General features: G+C 45.8%; 1 protein-coding gene across 1 annotated transcript in view; it reads left to right on the top strand.

Moving 5' to 3' along the window:
* LOC126234554 (neural cell adhesion molecule 1-like) overlaps nucleotides 1-18,324 on the top strand; it is a 91,644-nt gene that overhangs the window by 28,734 nt on the left and 44,586 nt on the right. Inside the window, exon 3 of the mRNA XM_049943254.1 lies at nucleotides 1,510-1,723. Coding sequence (XP_049799211.1) covers nucleotides 1,510-1,723 — 214 coding nt within the window. The remainder of the gene's footprint in view (nucleotides 1-1,509; nucleotides 1,724-18,324) is intronic.

Here is an 18,324-nt window from a genome sequence, read left to right as displayed (position 1 = left end):
GATGCCGATGGATTTTGTACGGATAGCATCGGAGCGTAAGTGCCAACCAAACAGTAGTGTATGGAATGCCGATGCGACGTGCGACTGCACGAGAGCTGACTTCCCCGTGCATAGACGAACCCGCTACAGCCTCCATTTCTTCCTGAACTGTCTCAGCAGCATTCCGCCTTGTGCTCGGTCGGCCAATACGGGGTCTATCGTCGAAACAACCCGTGGCTTCGAACTTCGAAATCATTCTCGCCACAGCTGCATTTGTCAGCGGACCTTTACCCGTTCGAATCCCTTTCCTATGGCGATAGGATCGTAACGCTGAACTAGCACATTCCAATTCTGATAATACAGCTTCACTAAAAGCACCTTTTCAGGTGACGTCAACATGCTGCGACTGCTGGCGCATCTGATTCTCTCTCTCATTACAGCTCCTTATTTACACGATTGTCATGCGCAGTCACTGACATTTTGCTGTCCAGTGCCATCTGTCGGACATTTTGTGAAACCCCATGTCATTCCAAGGATGTGTATCAATTTTTAGCTCTCTATCTACATTATTCCGTGGTTTATTAAGTTTTCAAATTTATGCTGACTTTTTGATCACCCGGTATATGAGTGTACATCGCCGTCCCACGACTTTTGTCAGCACAATGTTTACAAGCTGTCCGCTTTCCTACTACCTTCAGCTCTTCCTTAACCTGCCGATACCTTCATCCATTTTTTATGTAGTCCATCATTCTAAACTTCCGTCTTCTACCTCAGTAGCCGGCCGCGGTGGTCGTGCGGTTCTAGGCGCTCCAGTCCGGAGCCGCGCTGCTGCTACGGTCGCAGGTTCGAATCCTGCCTCGGGCATGGATGTGTGTGATGTCCTTAGGTTAGTTAGGTTTAATTAGTTCTAAGTTCTAGGGGACTAATGACCACAGTAGTTGAGTCCCACAGTGCTCAGAGTCATTCTACCGCAGTATTTCCTTCAACCTTTCGTTCGCTGAGTCGTCGCAGGAGGCAATTTATTTGTAATGTTTAAATCAGCCGCTATTTCTCTTTCTTTTATCGTTTCCATTAGTCCTCTCTCCTAATTCCGTGGTCTTCATTCCATCTGCCCTTGTCAGTTTAAGCAATTTTCTCCACAAACTAACTTCAAAACTATAGAAGCATTTTTATTGCCCATAATTTGCAACCATATAACTGTAAACTCTAGATAAAATAATTTGTGAATCTTTTTTCTTTGCTCTACCAAAATTCTGTCTGATTCCTATGCAAAAACATGTTACCCCTAGCTAGTCTTCTTATTTCCTCCACATAGTTCCCGTTTTCCATCACGTACTAGACAAGGAACTGAAAATATTTAACTTATTCGAGGAACTTTCCTTTTAGTGATACTTTGAAGGAAGCTTTTTTTGTTTAATTGTCAGAAAAAGTTTCTCGCTACAGCTTCTGATCATTATGCTTAGAGCATAGTAACGAGACTCTGAGGCCTCATCCTTAATGCGTATGTTGTTGTCTGACCATTGTACACAGGTATCCTGGGCACGGCAGCGGGCGGACGAAGTATTCATGACACATTATAGGCGCATGTCCTTGAGATTCAACCGCGTCGAAGCTTCCTGTTCGCAACAAGATGACGTCTGTTTGTTGACGATCAGCAATGTTCAGAAGACCGATTCGGGACTGTATATCTGTAGGGTTGACAGCACGCCGCCCATCCGACGCTTCGTGTACCTCTCTGTTTCCGGTAAGTAGTATCTTGCGTCGTAATAGACGTTGTTTAACCGTAGTTACTTTTAGATAATCGGCTTAATGTCGTAGTTGTTGCCGGGTGTATATCCTGCACAAGTAAACTCAAAGCGTTGAGCAGGAACCGACGTAAATGTTGAACAGATGGTGTGGCCAAAGTAGGAAAAAAAATAATTGCTTTTATTTATATTTGCGTTTATCCACCGTATGCGTCTACCTATGTTCTTATTTCACTGTACATATGTGTTCATTGATTTATTATTGTATGATCCAGAACACTTTAATTTCTAAACACATAAGAGCCCCCAAACAGTTACACAGGGTGGTGAGAAACAGCTTGTAAGAGTGATGCAGGGTAGGCTGTGGTGAGAAATAACTGTTCAGAAAAAAAAATTACATACGTTGCGCCATTTCCCGTTTAGTTATCATCGAAATTAACCGATCAGGTTGTTTTACGTGAAAACTCAAAGAGCCTGCCACATTTTACAATTAGTGTCAGTTGATCTCTTAGCGTAGGTGACAGCGCACGACACTGGTCTCCTTTTGGCTCGGGTTCAATCTTTGCTACCGCTCCACGTCCAATTTTGGACCACTCTCTTGTTCGGTTTTAGGAAATCAAACGAAGAACACGTCTGGTAACACCGTCCTTAACTGGCTGCTTGAATAGGCACGTGCAACGACCTGACTGACTAACTTCAAAGCTAATTGAGTCAGAAACGGTGTAAAGTAACGAATTTTTTTCTTAACGATAATTTCTCAGCGCAACCTACCCTACAACTCCCTTAAACTTTCCAGTCCGTTTATGACCATCCTGTATAATAACCAAGTATTCAGATAGGGAAGTTATATGCTGAACGTGGAATGTTTTGAGAATAATGATTATAATGCCATTGGCTTGCATTTTTATCTATCCTCAGAGTTGTAACAGTTTTTGGATTACTAAAGTAAGCAATCATTTAAAAATCCATTATGCAACTAAATAGCTAAAATTACATCTCTAAAAATTATATAAAAGATTATAGTAAATACACTACTGGCCATTAAAATTGCTACACCACGAAGATGACGTGCTACAGACGCGAAATTTAACCGACAGGAATAAGATGCTGTGATATTCAAATGATTAGCTTTTCAGAGCATTCACACAAGGCTGGAGCCGGTGGCGACACCTACAACGTGCTGACATGAGGAAAGTTTCCAACCGATTTCTCATACACAATCAGCAGTTGACCGGCGTTGCCTGGTGAAACGTTGTTGTGATGCCTCGTGTAAGGAGGAGAAATGCGTACCATCACGTATCCGAAATGATAAAGGTCGGATTGTAGCCTATCGCGATTTCGATTTATCGTATCGCGACATTGCTGCTTGCGTTGGTCGAGATCCAATGACTGTTAGCAGAATATGGAATCGGTGTGTTCAGGAGGGTAATACGGAACGCCATGCTGGATCCCAATGGCCTCGTATCACTAGCAGTCGGGATGACAGGCATCTTATCCGCATGGCTGTAACGGATCGTGCAGCCACGTCTCGATCCCTGAGTCAACAGATGGGGACGTTTGCAAGACAACAACCAACTGCACGAACAGTTCGACGACGTTTGCAGCAGCATGGACTGTCAGCTGGGAGACCGTGGCTGCGGTTACCTTTGACGCTGCATCACAGACAGGAGCGCCTGCGATGGTGTACTCAACGACGAACCTGGGTGCACGAATGGCAAAACGTCAAGTTTTCGGATGAATCCAGGTTCTGTTTACAGCATCATGATGTTCGCATCCGTGTTTGGCGACATCGCGGTGAACGCACATTGGAAGCGCGTATTCGCCATCGCCATACTGGTGTATCACCTGGCGTAATGGTATGGGGTGCCATTGGTTACACATCTCCGTCACCTCGTGTTCGCATTGACGGCACTTTGAACAGTGGACGTTACATTTCAGATGTGTTACGACCCGTGGCTCTATCCTTCATTCGATCCCTGCGAAACCCTACATTTCAGCAGGATAATGCACGACTGCATGTTGCAGGTCCTGTAGGGGCCTTTCTGGATACAGAAAATGTTAGACTGCTGCCCTGGCCAGCGCATTCTCCAGATCTCTCACCAATTGAAAACGTCTGGTCAATGGTGGCTGAGCAACTGGCTCGTCACAATACGCTAGTCACTAGTCTTGATGAACTATGGTATGTTGTTGAAGCTGCATGGGCAGCTGTACCTGTACACGCCATCCAAGCTCTGTTTGACTCAATGCTCAGGCGTATCAATGCCGTTATTACGGCCAGAGGTGGTTGTTCTGGGTACTGATTTCTCAGGATCTATGCACCCAAACTGCATGAAAATGTAATCACATGTCAGTTCTAGTATAATATATTTGTCCAATGAATACCCGTTTATCATCTTCATTTCTTCTTAGTGTAGCAATTTTAATGGCCAGTAGTGTAAGTGAGGAACTAAATTCGTTTTACGGATGTTGACGACTTGTGTGAGGACCAATACGGTTAAATTCAGTATAGGAACTCATGTACGTAAAAGTACTGTTTTCTCGCTACACGCGAAATACCACAATGCACGTTCAAATCTCCCGCATTTTCGGCGTCACTGAGTAGGGTATTACGCACATCTTTCTTCGTTCACCTGATGTTCTATGTGCATTACAGCTTCCTTTACATGCCACTCACTTGGGTTTGTGATCTTCCAGAGGGAATTTTACCTGCTGCTGTTCTTGTGGTCTTTGTTCACACGTTGGTCCCCTCCCCCAAATCAACAAATCTTTGTTCATACTACACTCCTATACAGTAGTAATTGTTCACTACAGTACGGGATGAAGCTGTAGGTACACCTTGTGACCAAAAGTATCCGGACACCTGGCTGAATATCACTTACAAGTTCGTGGCGCCATCCATCGGTAATTCTGGAATTCAATATGGTGCTGACCCAACCTTAGCCTTGATGACAGCTTCCATTCTCGCAGACATACATTGAATCAGGTACTGGAAGGTTCCTTGGAGAATGGCATTCCATTTTTCACGGAGTGCTGCGTTGAGGAGAGGTATCGATGTCGGTCGGTGAGGCCTGGCACAAAGCCGGCGTTCCAAAACTTCACAAAGGTATTCTGTAGGATTCAGGACAGGAGTCTGTGGAGGCCAGTCCATTACAAGCATGTTATTGTCGTGTAACCACTCCGCTACAGGCCGTGCATTATGAACAGGTGTTCGACGGTGTTGAAAGATGCAATCGCTATCCCCTAATTCCTCCTCAACAGTGGGAAACAAGAAGGTGCTTAAAACATCAATGTAGGCCTGTGCTGTGACAGTGTCACACAAAACAACAAGGGGTGAAAGCTCTCTCCATGAAAAACACGACCACACCATAACACTACCGCCTCCGATTTTTCTTTTGGAACTACACACGCTAGCAGATTACGTTCACCGGGCATTCGCCATACCCACAACCTGCCATCGGGTCGCCACATTGTGTACCGTGATTCGTCACTCCACGCAACGTTCTTCCACTGTTCAATCGTCCAATGTTTATTCTCCTTACACCAAGCGAGGCGTCCTTTGGCATTTACTCGACCATGAAATCCAAGTTCTCAGCTCTCCCAGTTCCTTTGCTTCCTATTCTCGCTAGCACACAACTGATTACTTTACCATTTCGGCCCATGACAGATTGACAGAGCATTTTTATCTATAAAATAAAAAATTCTCCAATTACTCAGTGGGACGTTCTATTAGTTAGCATAGAATTGGTGCAGCCAAGCTTCCATTCGAAGTGGAAATCTCAGTTAATATAACGAAAGGCCTACCTAGGTAGTGTAGCTTTCTTAACTTCTGGCAAAATTCCTTCATTGAGTGCCTTCTTCCTCAGTATACGGGTCAATTCAAAACTAGTTTTGAAGCATAATTTGCTTAGCTTGTTTCCAGTAACTATTAATAAATTGGTCAAACACATCCAAGATGCAAACTGGCCAGAGTTCTGGACTGTCCAAGTTTGAACTGAGCTCTCTTATAATATCTAAACTAATTTAAATTTAGCTTCGTCTCCTATATCATTAACAATACAATATTTGCGCGTAGCCAAGAAATTCTTGATACTTGCTGTCCCTTGAAAACCTTGCATATTTCACCAGCTTATATTACTGCCAATATTTCGTATTCCCAGGTCGATGCCGTGTTTCTTGACTTCCGCAAGGCGTTTGATACACTTCCCCACAGTCGTTTAATGAACAAAGTAAGAGCATATGGACTATCAGACCAATTGTGTGATTGGATTGAAGAGTTCCTAGATAACAGAACGCAGCATATCATTCTCAATGGAGAGAAATCTTCCGAAGTAAGAGTAATTTCAGGTGTGTCGCAGGGGGGTGTCGTAGGACCGTTGTTGTTCACAATATATACGAATGATCTTGTGGATAACATCGGACGTTCACTGAGGCTTCTTGCTGTAGTATATCGAGAGGATGTAACAATGGAAAATTGTACTGAAGTGCAGGAGGATCTGCAACGAATTGACGCAAGGTGCAGGGAATGGCAATTGAATTTCAATGTAGACAAGTGTAATGCGCTGCGAATACATAGAAAGAAAGATCCTTCATCATTTAGCTACAATATAGCAGGCTAGCAACTGGAAGCAGTTAATTACATAAATTATCTGGGAGTAGGCATTAGCCGCGCGGGATTAGCCGAGCGGTCTCAGGCGCTGCAGTCATAGACTGTGCGGCTGATCCCGGCGGAGGTTCGAGTTCTCCCTCGGGCATGGGTGTGTGTGTTTGTCCATAGGATAATTTAGGTTAAGTAGTGTGTAAGCTTAGGGACTGATGACCTTAGCAGTTAAGTCCCATAAGATTTCACACACATTTGAACACTTTTTTTTTTTTTTTTTGTGGAGTAGGCATTAGGAGTGATTTGAAATGGAATGACCATTTAAATTAATCGTCGGTAAAGCAGATGCCAGACAGATTCATTGGAAGAATCCTAAGGAAATGCAGTCCGAAAACAAAGGAAGTAGGTTACAGTACACTTGTTCGCCCACTGCTTGAATACTGCTCACCGGTGTGGGATCCGTACCAGATAGGGTTGATAGAAGAGATAGAGAAGATCCAACTGAGAGCAGCGCGCTTCGTTACAAGATCATTTAGTAATCGCGAAAGCGCTACGGAGATGGTAGATAAACTCCAGTGGAAGACTCTGCAATAGAGACGCTCAGTAGCTCGGTACGGGCTTTTGTTGAAGTTTCGAGAACATACCTTCACCGAGGAGTCAAGCAGTATATTGCTCCCTACTACGTATATCTCGCGAAGAGACCATGAGGATAAAATCAGAGAGATTAGAGCCCACACAGAGGCATACTGACAATCTTTCTTTCCACGAACAATACGAGACTGGAATAGAAGGGAGAACCGACAGAGGTACTCAAGGTATCCTCCACCACACAACGTCAGGTGGCTTGCGGAGTATGGACGTAGATGTAGATGAAACTGTCACAGTACTTGCAGTGGATCCTGTTGCAGTTTGGAATTCTTGTGTGATGGTCTGGATAGAAGTATGCCTATTACACATTACGACCCTCTTCAACGTCGGCGGTCTGTCAGTCAACGGACGAGGCCGGCCTGTATGCTTTTATGCTGTACGTGTCCCTTCACGTTTCTGCTTCACTATCACATCGGAAACAGTGGACCTAGGGATGTTTAGGAGTGTGAAAATCTCGCGTACAGACGTATGACACAAGTGACACCCAAGCACCTGACCACTTTCCAAGTCCGTGAGTTTCGCGGAGCGCCCCATTCTGCTCTCACACGATGTCCAATGACTACTGAGGTCGCTGATATGGAGTACCTGGTGAAACGCTCTGCTTAAGTCCGCAGGACAGAACAGGTAGTAGAATTGGGGAAAGGGGCCAAAATGTGGCTGTCAGTTACACTCAAACACATAACTTTATTTAGTTGTCCAAACAATGCAGCAAAACTTTTTAAACTTAGTTATCGGGTGAATAGACCACACTGTCTTATGCCTTAAGGGCACAACCACTTAAATTTAAAGACGACTGAAAGCCATTAAGTTAAAATTCAGACTCAAAACAGAATATTTAGAAGGCAGAAGGCCTTACGTAAGTAAGTTCTATAACTTGGCTGAAGGCCCAACAAATCTAACACTTGAAAAGCAAAAAAGTTTCATTTAAAGACGGCTGAAGGCCCATGATTTAAGACTGCAGGTAAAATTAATTTTAAAACCAAAACACAAGGCAGAAGGCCTTATCTTCGATTAGGCTGAAGGCCGCACACAGTCTTATACTTGAAAGACAAGAACTTTAAAAACGGCTGAAGGCCGATTACTTAAAACAATTAAAATAATTTTTATTAGGCAGAAGGCCCAAAGCTTTATCTTTAAACAGTATTTTACACAGGCTGAAAGCCCAAACAATCTAAGATTTAACAAATAAGGGATTTAAATTTTAAAGTGGCTGAAGGCCCATTATTGAAAAACACAACTACAATAAATTTTCAAAAGACAGAAGGCCCAAAGCTTTTTCCAAAAAATATTTTAAATGAAGCAGAAGGCCCAAGCAGTGCATGACTTGACAAGTAAGGAACTTTCAGTTTTAAAGAGGCTGAAGACCCATTATTTAAAACCCAACTAAAAGCATACAAATTCAAAACATTGGCTGTAAGCCATTAAAATACACAATCAAACATCAATAAGAAAAGGCAGCACAGCCAGCGGCGCTCAGAAGTTTCCTGGAGATCGGTCTGCACTTGAAATATTAACGTTCGCTTAGGGGAGACATGTAGTCGACCCAACTACATCTGATCCACCGGCAACCCAACCAAGAGACAGTCAACGGACCCACCGACAAGACGACTTGCTTTCCCCCTGACCAGTGCTCAAGGAACTCGAAAGTCAAAACGTAAAAGGCGTAGGCGCCCACAACCACGTATGCACAAGCTGTCAAAACTGCACACATGTGTTGGACAGCGATAACACAGTGAGGAAAGGACACTGCCTGAATTTTACGTTAGCTGCCAGGGCAGGTAACTGGAACGCTAACGGCCTCGAGGCAGAAAATTCCGCTGGTGCACTTGGACTTGAAATAACCAAAATACAGTTAAACTCCACCGGATGGTGGCCAAACTTTCGCTGACTCGAACACTCGCTGTTGCTCACGGGAATACCTCCAACAGTCAACCATGAAAACCAACGGCACAATGTGAACAGTCTGGCCTCGGTGATTAAATCACCACTCAACTTTGATGTCCTGAGTCGGTGAGCCGCGAACCCCTTAGCAATCAGAACACACTCCGACACTGCGTAGAGACCGCCAGTGGGCCCGGCCCACTGCGCCGCGCGGAGATTTCCCGGCTCATCCACACCAACTGACCGACTGTCACACATCAGCACGGAGACAGCACTAAAATAACTGAGCAGTCGACATCACAAGCTACACACAGTTTCACGAACACTTGCACTTGCACTTGCATTGCAGCGACTGTGCAACAACAAGGACTAATCACGAGTCGGCACACGCAGGCAACCCATAAGCCATCGCCGGTCAATATACGAGTATACGAGTACGTCGCCCAACAAGACGACCGACCGACCGACGACGAACCAAGGAGGTCCGCACTCAAGTGATTTGTATCGGCAACCGTCGGGCGAGTCATGGCTGTCCGGACCTTACTGCAGCTGCGCACCGACTGAACTTCTGCCGTGTCCTAAGTCAAACACTGCCAGGTCCGAACTGGCCTGCTAGCGTCTCCCAACTCACAGGTAGATCCGAACTAACGCCGAACACACGACAACCGGGAAGTAATAGCAGTCAGCAAGGATAATACGCCAGGGCTTATATCCGTAAGCGCCGCTGCTGCCGCTCACGGGCAGGCAAGGCGGCAACTCAGTGACTCCAGTAATTGAAATTAACGTGTTGTTGTTGCGGTCTTCAGCCCACAGACTGGTTTGATGCAGCTCTCCATGCTACTCTATCCTGTGCAAGCTTCTTCATCTCCCAGTACCTACTGCAACCTACATCCTTCTGAATCTGTTTAGTGTATTCATCTCTTGGTCTCCCTCTACGATTTTTACCCTCCACGCTGCCCTCCAATACTAAATTGGTGATCCCTTGATGCCTCAGAATATGCCATACCAACCGATCCCATCTTCTACTTAAGTTGTGCCACAAATTTCTCTTCTGTCAAATTCTATTCAGTACCTCCTTTTTAGTTGTGTGATCTACCCATCTAATCTTCAGCATTCTTCTGTAGCACCACATTTCGAAAGCTTCTATTCTCTTCCTGTCTAAACTATTTATCGTCCACGTTTCACTTCCATACATGGCTACACTCCATACAAATCCTTTCAGAAACGACTTCCTGACACTTAAATCTATACTCGATGTTAACATAACGAGGTGGTAGTACAGTAAGAACAGGATGTCAAATGAGATATGGCACCAACACGACGCACGCACGGTTCACCTGGCAGTAGGGGGCAGCACAACGCACCTAACATGAAAAATGTATGTTTTTGAAGATGTCCGTATACTTTTGATCACATAGTGTTTTTAGTGCATCGATTTTGACCATGGTGAACTACGCCTTTGCGGAATACGGTAATATGATACTACCGTACAGCTACGCTCGGTGGATTGGGAGGATTGCTCGTCTACTGTATGGGGAGAGTTTTCCGTACCGTCAGGCACCGTTGCGCGGAGTACTAGCGAGCGTCGGATGCGGGTACGTTTAGCACCAGCAGGGCCGACTGGGGTGCTCCACGGCGGTGCCGCACACCCTAGTTTGCAGCGAGGCCCACGAGAAAGGCAGGCTGCGGCGTGACGTCACGAGGGTAGGTCTGAGCTTGCTAATAAAAAATGGTTCAAATGGCTCTGAGCACTATGGGACTTAACATCTGAGGTCATCAGTCCCCTAGACTCAGAACTACTTAAACCTAACTAACCAAAGGACATCATACACATCCATGCCCGAGGCAGGATTCGAACCTGCGACCGTAGCGGTCCCGCGATTCCAGAGTGTAGCGCCTAGAACCGATGGCCCACTCTGAGCTTGCTCGCCACCTCAGATCAGCAGATGATATTCATTTCTAAGCCTGTAAACTCGTAACTGGGTGTTTACGTACTAACGAGAACGACATATTCTACTGGAATCTGCTATTATGGGGCCTTATTAATTACTACACTGAAGAGCGAAAGAAACTGTTACACCTGCCTAACATCGAATACGAGGGGTGGAGATCTCTTCTGAACAGCACGTTGCAAGGCATCCCAGATATGCTCAATAATGTTCATGTCTGGGGAGTTCGGTGGCCAGCGGAAGTGTTTAAACTCAGAAGAGTGTCCCTAGAGCCACTCTGTAGGAATTCTGGATGTGTGGGGCGTCGCATTGAACTGCTGGAATTGCCCAACTCCGCCAGAATGCACAATGGACATGAATGAATGTAGGTGATCAGACAGGATGCTTACGTACGTCTCACCTGTCAGAGTCGTATCTAGAACTACCAGGGGTCCCTTATCACTTCAACTGCACACACCCAACACCATTAAGGGGGGTAGGACGTCAAACGGGCCGACTTGGAGCAGGAGGGGCACCACAGGACATTTTAATTTCCACTGTCTATAGTTTTACAAATAAATTCATAAACCTTTGAAAGCATGATCAGGAAGGATTCAGGATGCATACTCATAGCAGTGGAAGTTCAAAAACGTAGCAAAATATCTTTTTTTTTTTTTTTTTTACATGTGAAATTTCATCATTTTTTCACTTACTACTGACTGCATTTGTTGCTACAGGTACACTTTTCTTCCTAAGTAAGAGAGATTCTTCCATGAATTTTGCACAGCATACAAACTGTAGTTACATGTGTATGAAACTCTAGGGTTTATTTAATTTATGAAAAAATGAACTGTTACATTTTAAACTTCATGTTTAGAAAAAACTCAAATTTTATAGTTTATTATCTCAATTTTTACCACAGTTTTTACTAGATTTGGAAAATTCTAGAGTTTCATACACCTGTAAGTACTGCTTGTATGCTGTGCAAAATTCATCAAAGAATCTCTCTTACTTAGGAAGAAAAGTGTACCTACAGAAACAAATGCAGGCATTAGTAAGTGAAAAAAATGATGAAATTTCACATGTAAAAAAAAAAAAAGATATTTTGCTACGTTTTTGAACTTCCACTGCTATTAGTGTAAGTCCTCAATCCTTCCTGGTCGTGCTGACAAAGTTTTATGAATTTATTTGTAAAAGTATAGACAGTAGAAATTAAAATATCCTGTGGTGCTCCCTGCTCCAAGTCGGCCCGTTTGACGTCCTACCCCCCTTAAAGAGCCGCCATCAGCTTGAAACGTCCCCTGCTGACATGCAGGATCCATAGATACACGAGGCTGTCTCCATACACGTACACGCCCATCTGCTCGATACAATTTGAAACGAGACTCGTCCTACCAGGCAACATGTTTCCAGCGATCAACAATTCAATGTCAGTGTTGACGGGCCCATGCGAGGCGTAAAGCTTTGTGTCGTGCACAATTGGAGAAAAGACTCAAGAACAGGACGTTTACGGCATGCCGTTAAACAAAGAAAGACTGGCCCCCTGGAACAATAGAGAAATACTTGAGTATCCGTCACAGATGAAGAACTGACCAGTCAACAGCGTCTTGCTTTTAAACGTTCTGGATTTGCCAGCACTCTTTGAAAGTGTTCCTTGGCTAAGGTGGTCTCATGTAGGAAAAACGCTGGAGTAATATGTGCTGCATAAATCAGAGTTTAAGGAGATTGTAAGTCGTGGGCTGGAGAGCTACGTGCCTGAAGTGCATAAAGGATGTAAATGAACCACCATGGTTTAATAACGAAATTCGGCGAATGCTGAGGAAGCAGAGGCTGTTGCACTCTAGGTTCAAAAGGGGAAGCTCAAATGACGTCAAGGGAAGGTTAGTAGATTCGTGCATCTGTGGAAAGATCTACGCGCGAAGCATACAACAACTATCACCGTTACAACCTAACAAAATATCTGACAGAGAGCTCGAGAAAATTCCGGGCGTATGTAAAATCGCTAAACGGGTCTAAGTCCGCTGTTGACCAGTCTGGTGTGGCAGTTGAAGACAGAAAAACAAAAGTTCAAGCTTTAAATTTCACGTTCAAGAAATCCTTCATACAGGGGAACTGTACAAACATACCGTCATTTGGCCACCAGGCAGACTCCTGTTTGGGCGACACAGAAATAAGGATACCTGGCGTAAAGAAACAAAAATTTGAAAACAAGTAAAGTACCAGGTCCGGATGGTATCCCAGTCCGATTTTACAAAGAGTACTCTACGGCATTGGCCCCTTATCTAGTTTGCAATTATCGATAATCTCTCGCCCAGCTCAAAGTCCCAAGCGACTGAAAAAAAGCGCAGATGACTCCAATACATAAGAAAGGTGGTATAAGAACGGACCCGCAAAATTACAGATCAATATCCCGGACATCTGTTTGCTGCAGAATCCTTGAACATGTTCTCATTTCGATTATAACATACTTTCTTGAGAGTAAGATTCTTATGTCCGCGAACCACCATGGTTTATCGCTCGTACGAAACTCAGCTTGCTCATTTCTCTCATGATATACCGAGAACTATGGATGAAAGGCAACAGGCAGGCTCTATATTTTTAAATTTCCGGAAAGCGTTTGACACGGTGCCACATTGCAGGCTGTTAACGAAGGTACGAGCATATAGAATAAGTGCCCAGATATGTGAGTGGCTCGAAGACTTCTTAAACAATAGTACCCAGTATATTGTCATCTAGAGACAAGGGTATAGTCAGGAGTGCCCCAGGGAAGCGAATATGTTCAAATGGTTCTGAGCACTATGGCACTTTACATCTGAGGTCATCAGTCCCCTAGAACTTAGAACTACACTCCTGGAAATTGAAATAAGAACACCGTGAATTCATTGTCCCAGGAAGGGGAAACTTTATTGACACATTCCTGGGGTCAGATACATCACATGATCACACTGACAGAACCACAGGCACATAGACACAGGCAACAGAGCATGCACAATGTCGGCACTAGTACAGTGTATATCCACCTTTCGCAGCAATGCAGGCTGCTGTTCTACCATGGAGACGATCGTAGAGATGCTGGATGTAGTCCTGTGGAACGGCTTGCCATGCCATTTCCACCTGGCGCCTCAGTTGGACCAGCGTTCGTGCTGGACGTGCAGACCGCGTGAGACGACGCTTCATCCAGTCCCAAACATGCTCAATGGGGGACAGATCCGGAGATCTTGCTGGCCAGGGTAGTTGACTTACACCTTCTAGAGCACGTTGGGTGGCACGGGATACATGCGGACGTGCATTGTCCTGTTGGAACAGCAAGTTCCCTTGCCGGTCTAGGAATGGTAGAACGATGAGTTCGATGACGGTTTGGATGTACCGTGCACTATTCAGTGTCCCCTCGACGATCACCAGTGGTGTACGGCCAGTGTAGGAGATCGCTCCCCACACCATGATGCCGGGTGTGCCGGCCGAAGTGGCCGTGCGGTTAAAGGCGCTGCAGTCTGGAACCGCAAGACCGCTACGGTCGCAGGTTCGAATCCTGCCTCGGGCATGGATGTTTGTGATGTCCTTAGGTTAGTTAGGTTTAACTAGTTCTAAGTTCTAGGGGACTAATGACCTCAGCAGTTGAGTCCCATAGTGCTCAGAGCCATTTGAACCATGCCGGGTGTTGGCCCTGTGTGCCTCGGTCGTATGCAGTCCTGATTGTGGCGCTCACCTGCACGGCGCCAAACACGCATACGACCATCATTGGCACCAAGGCAGAAGCGACTCTCATCGCTGAAGACGACACGTCTCCATTCGTCCCTCCATTCACGCCTGTCGCGACACCACTGGAGGCGGGCTGCACGATGTTGGGGCGTGAGCGGAAGACGGCCTAACGGTGTGCGGGACCGTAGCCCAGCTTCATGGAGACGGTTGCGAATGGTCCTCGCCGATACCCCAGGAGCAACAGTGTCCCTAATTTGCTGGGAAGTGGCGGTGCGGTCCCCTACGGCACTGCGTAGGATCCTACGGTCTTGGCGTGCATCCGTGCGTCGCTGCGGTCCGGTCCCAGGTCGACGGGCACGTGCACCTTCCGCCGACCACTGGCGACAACATCGATGTACTGTGGAGACCTCACGCCCCACGTGTTGAGCAATTCGGCGGTACGTCCACCCGGCCTCCCGCATGCCCACTATACGCCCTCGCTCAAAGTCCGTCAACTGCACATACGGTTCACGTCCACGCTGTCGCGGCATGCTACCAGTGTTAAAGACTGCGATGGAGCTCCGTATGCCACGGCAAACTGGCTGACACTGACGGCGGCGGTGCACAAATGCTGCGCAGCTAGCGCCATTCGACGGCCAACACCGCGGTTCCTGGTGTGTCCGCTGTGCCGTGCGTGTGATCATTGCTTGTACAGCCCTCTCGCAGTGTCCGGAGCAAGTATGGTGGGTCTGACACACCGGTGTCAATGTGTTCTTTTTTCCATTTCCAGGAGTGTACTTAAACCTACCTAACCTAAGGACCTAACCTAAGGACATCACACACATCCACGCCCGAGGCATGATTCGAACCTGCGCCCGTAGCGGTCGCGCGGCTCCAGGCTGAAGCGCCTAGAACCGTTCGGCCACATCGGCCGGCAGGAAGCGAACAGGATCGCTGTTGTTCTCTATAAACGTAAATGATTTGGCGGCAGGTTGTACAGAAATCTGTGGTTATTTGCTGATGATGCCGTGGTCCAGGGTAAGGTGTCGAAGTTTAATGACTGTAGGAAGGTAAAAGACGACTTAGACTAAATTTCCAGTTGGTGTGATGAATGGCAACTAGCCTTAAATGTGGAAAAATGTAAGTTACTGCGGATGAGTAGGAAAAAGAAACCTGCAATGTTCGAATACAGTATTAGCAGTGTCCAGTCTGACACAATCAGGTCGTTTAAATAATATCTGGGGGATACGAGGTGAACCGAGCATGTGAAAATTGTGTTAGGGAAGGCAAGTGGTCGACTTCGATTTATTTGGAGAATTTCAGGAAAGAGTAATTCACTTCTAAAGGAGACCGCATGTGGGACACTGGTGCTACCTATTCTTGAGTACTGCTAGAATATTTGAGATCCGTACCAGCTCGGATTGGAGGAAGACATAGAAGCCATTCAGAGGCGGGCGAATAGATTTGTTTCCGGTAGGTTCAAACAACACGTAAGTGTTACGGAGATGCTTCAGGAACTCAAATGGGAATCCCTGGATTGAAGGCGACGTTCTTTCCGAGAAACACTATTGAGTAAATTTAGATAACCGCCATTTGAAGCTGACTGCCGAACGATTCTACTGCCGCCAACATACATTGCGCGTAAGGACCACGAAGGTAAGATACGAGAAATAAGGGCTCTTAAGTAGGCATATAAACAGTCGTTTTTCCCTCGCTCTGTTTGCGAATGGAACAGGTGGGAGGGGGACGGGGGGGGGGACGGGGGGTGGCAATGACAAGTAGTAGCACATGGTACCCTCCACCAAGCACCGCACGGTGGCTTGCGGAGTTCCTGTGTAGATGTAGATGTAGATACAGATACACACGGATCTTTATACTAGTCGTTTCACTGTGCGCTGATCCGAATGCTCTGTCCTGGACAGGTGGAAAGCTGTGTCCACACATGCTGGCCTCGACCGCTGCATGTGGTTATAAACCGTCATAATTCGTGTTTATTCTACTTTTTCATGTAAACTGTCTGAAGGCTGTCTAGTAGAGGTTTCAGGCGCTCCGTTGCAGCGAATTACAGCTTCGATTGTGTGTGTGTGTGTGTGTGTGTGTGTGCGTGTGCGTGTGCGTGTGCGCGTGTGTGTGCGCGTATGTGTGTGCACGTGTGTGTGTGTGCGCGTGCGTGTGTGTGCGTGCGTGTGCGTGCGCGCGCGCGCGCGCGCGCGCGTGTGTGTGTGTGTGTGTGTGTGTGTGTGTGTGAGTGAGTGTGTTCTAATATACTGTGGAAAGATAAGGTATTTCACTCACCTCACAGAATGTTGTCTTTATCTCTGTTATTTAGGAACATCCATCTAAATTGAATTCTTTGGAGGCAATGCTCTATGTACATCTGTAGGTGATTAACACCTGCTCCAGAAAGGATACACACACACAACCATTGAGGGATGTTGGTGTTGGAAAAGAGCCATTCCTGCTGTATGAATGGTGGAGGAACAAACAAATGGTGGAGGAAGTTTACGCAGATAAACTGCGAGTCTGTCTAAAGAGTTCCCAGTCTTAACAGCTCAACTGCTGAAATGTCAGTTCATTTATTTAAAAAAGAAGTGACAGAGTAAACACGAAGACTCATTTGCTGCATGAGATATTACGATCGTGTATTGTTGAGGTGCGAGACTCATTCTTGCTACAACGAATATTGTATCGATAGACCTCATCTTAAAATGTGTGTAATCTTACGCTTTTAAAACGAATACTGCGGTGACAACAATGCAAATAGCGGATATAATACGAAATTCAATGAAATCTCCGGCTAAATAAGCTCACTCTCTTGCTATGAACTGATACTTTCTTCAATCAATACTGAACCGAGAACATTGGATCTTGTGACGACTATACTACAAAATAAGCAACTAACATCATCCAACAATCCTTCAACATATATTCAGCTAGGAAGTTCCACAAACTATAGCGAGTAGAGGACTGTGCCAATAATGTAATGTTGGTAGGAACAAACAACAATACGATAACTGAGTTCCTAAACATGGGTGCACTGCACTAAAACTAGCTCTTTTTTATGGAACTGGGATTCAGTGAAAAACTATGGAAAATAGGGAGGGTACGGAAGAAAATGTAGCGTGATGTGCATAAATAGGCCGAGAAATCCAGTACTGTACGATAACACTATTGACGACAAATCAATAGAAATACAGCAGTCGAAAAAATCCAGGATGAAATTTTCACTCTGCAGCGGAGTGCAGATTAAAACTGTGTGTCGGACCGAGACTCGAACTCAGGATCTTTGTATTTCACAGGCAAGTGTTCTACCGACATTGTTTTAATTAATTTTTTGGTCCTTATTCCTCGTTGTGTTTGGTCGTAGCGGACGTCACATGACTTCCGTTGGAGTTCGTTGTTGATTCCTTCACTCAATTTTTTTTTATTACAGAGACGAGCCTGCTCTCTGAACAAACACGCTGAGCTACCGTGCCGGTATCCGACTCAGCTACCCAAACACGACTTACGACCCGTCCCCATAGCGTCATTTCTGATAGTACCTCGTCTTCTACCTGCGAAACTTCACAGAAGCTCTTCATTCTGGATACATCCCCCAGGCTGTGGCTAAGCCATGTCTCCGCAGTATCCTTTCTTCCAGGAGCGCTAGTTCTGCATCGTTCGCAGGAGAGCTTCTGTGAAGTTTGGAAGGTAGGAGACGAGGTACTGGCAGAAATGACGCTTTGGGGACGGGTCGTGAGTCGTATTTGGGTAGCACAGAAGTAAAGCTGTGAGGAACGGGCGTGAGTCGTGCTTCGAAAGGTCAGTCGGTAGAGCATTTGCCAACAAAGGTCCCCAGTTCGAGTCTCGGTCCGGCACACAGTTTTAA

The sequence above is a fragment of the Schistocerca nitens genome, chromosome 2 (assembly GCF_023898315.1).
Source record: "Schistocerca nitens isolate TAMUIC-IGC-003100 chromosome 2, iqSchNite1.1, whole genome shotgun sequence".
In the NCBI taxonomy this organism is placed as follows: domain Eukaryota; kingdom Metazoa; phylum Arthropoda; class Insecta; order Orthoptera; family Acrididae; genus Schistocerca; species Schistocerca nitens.
The sequence above is the reverse complement of the archived record's forward strand: the minus strand, read 5'-3'. Positions and strand labels throughout refer to the sequence as shown.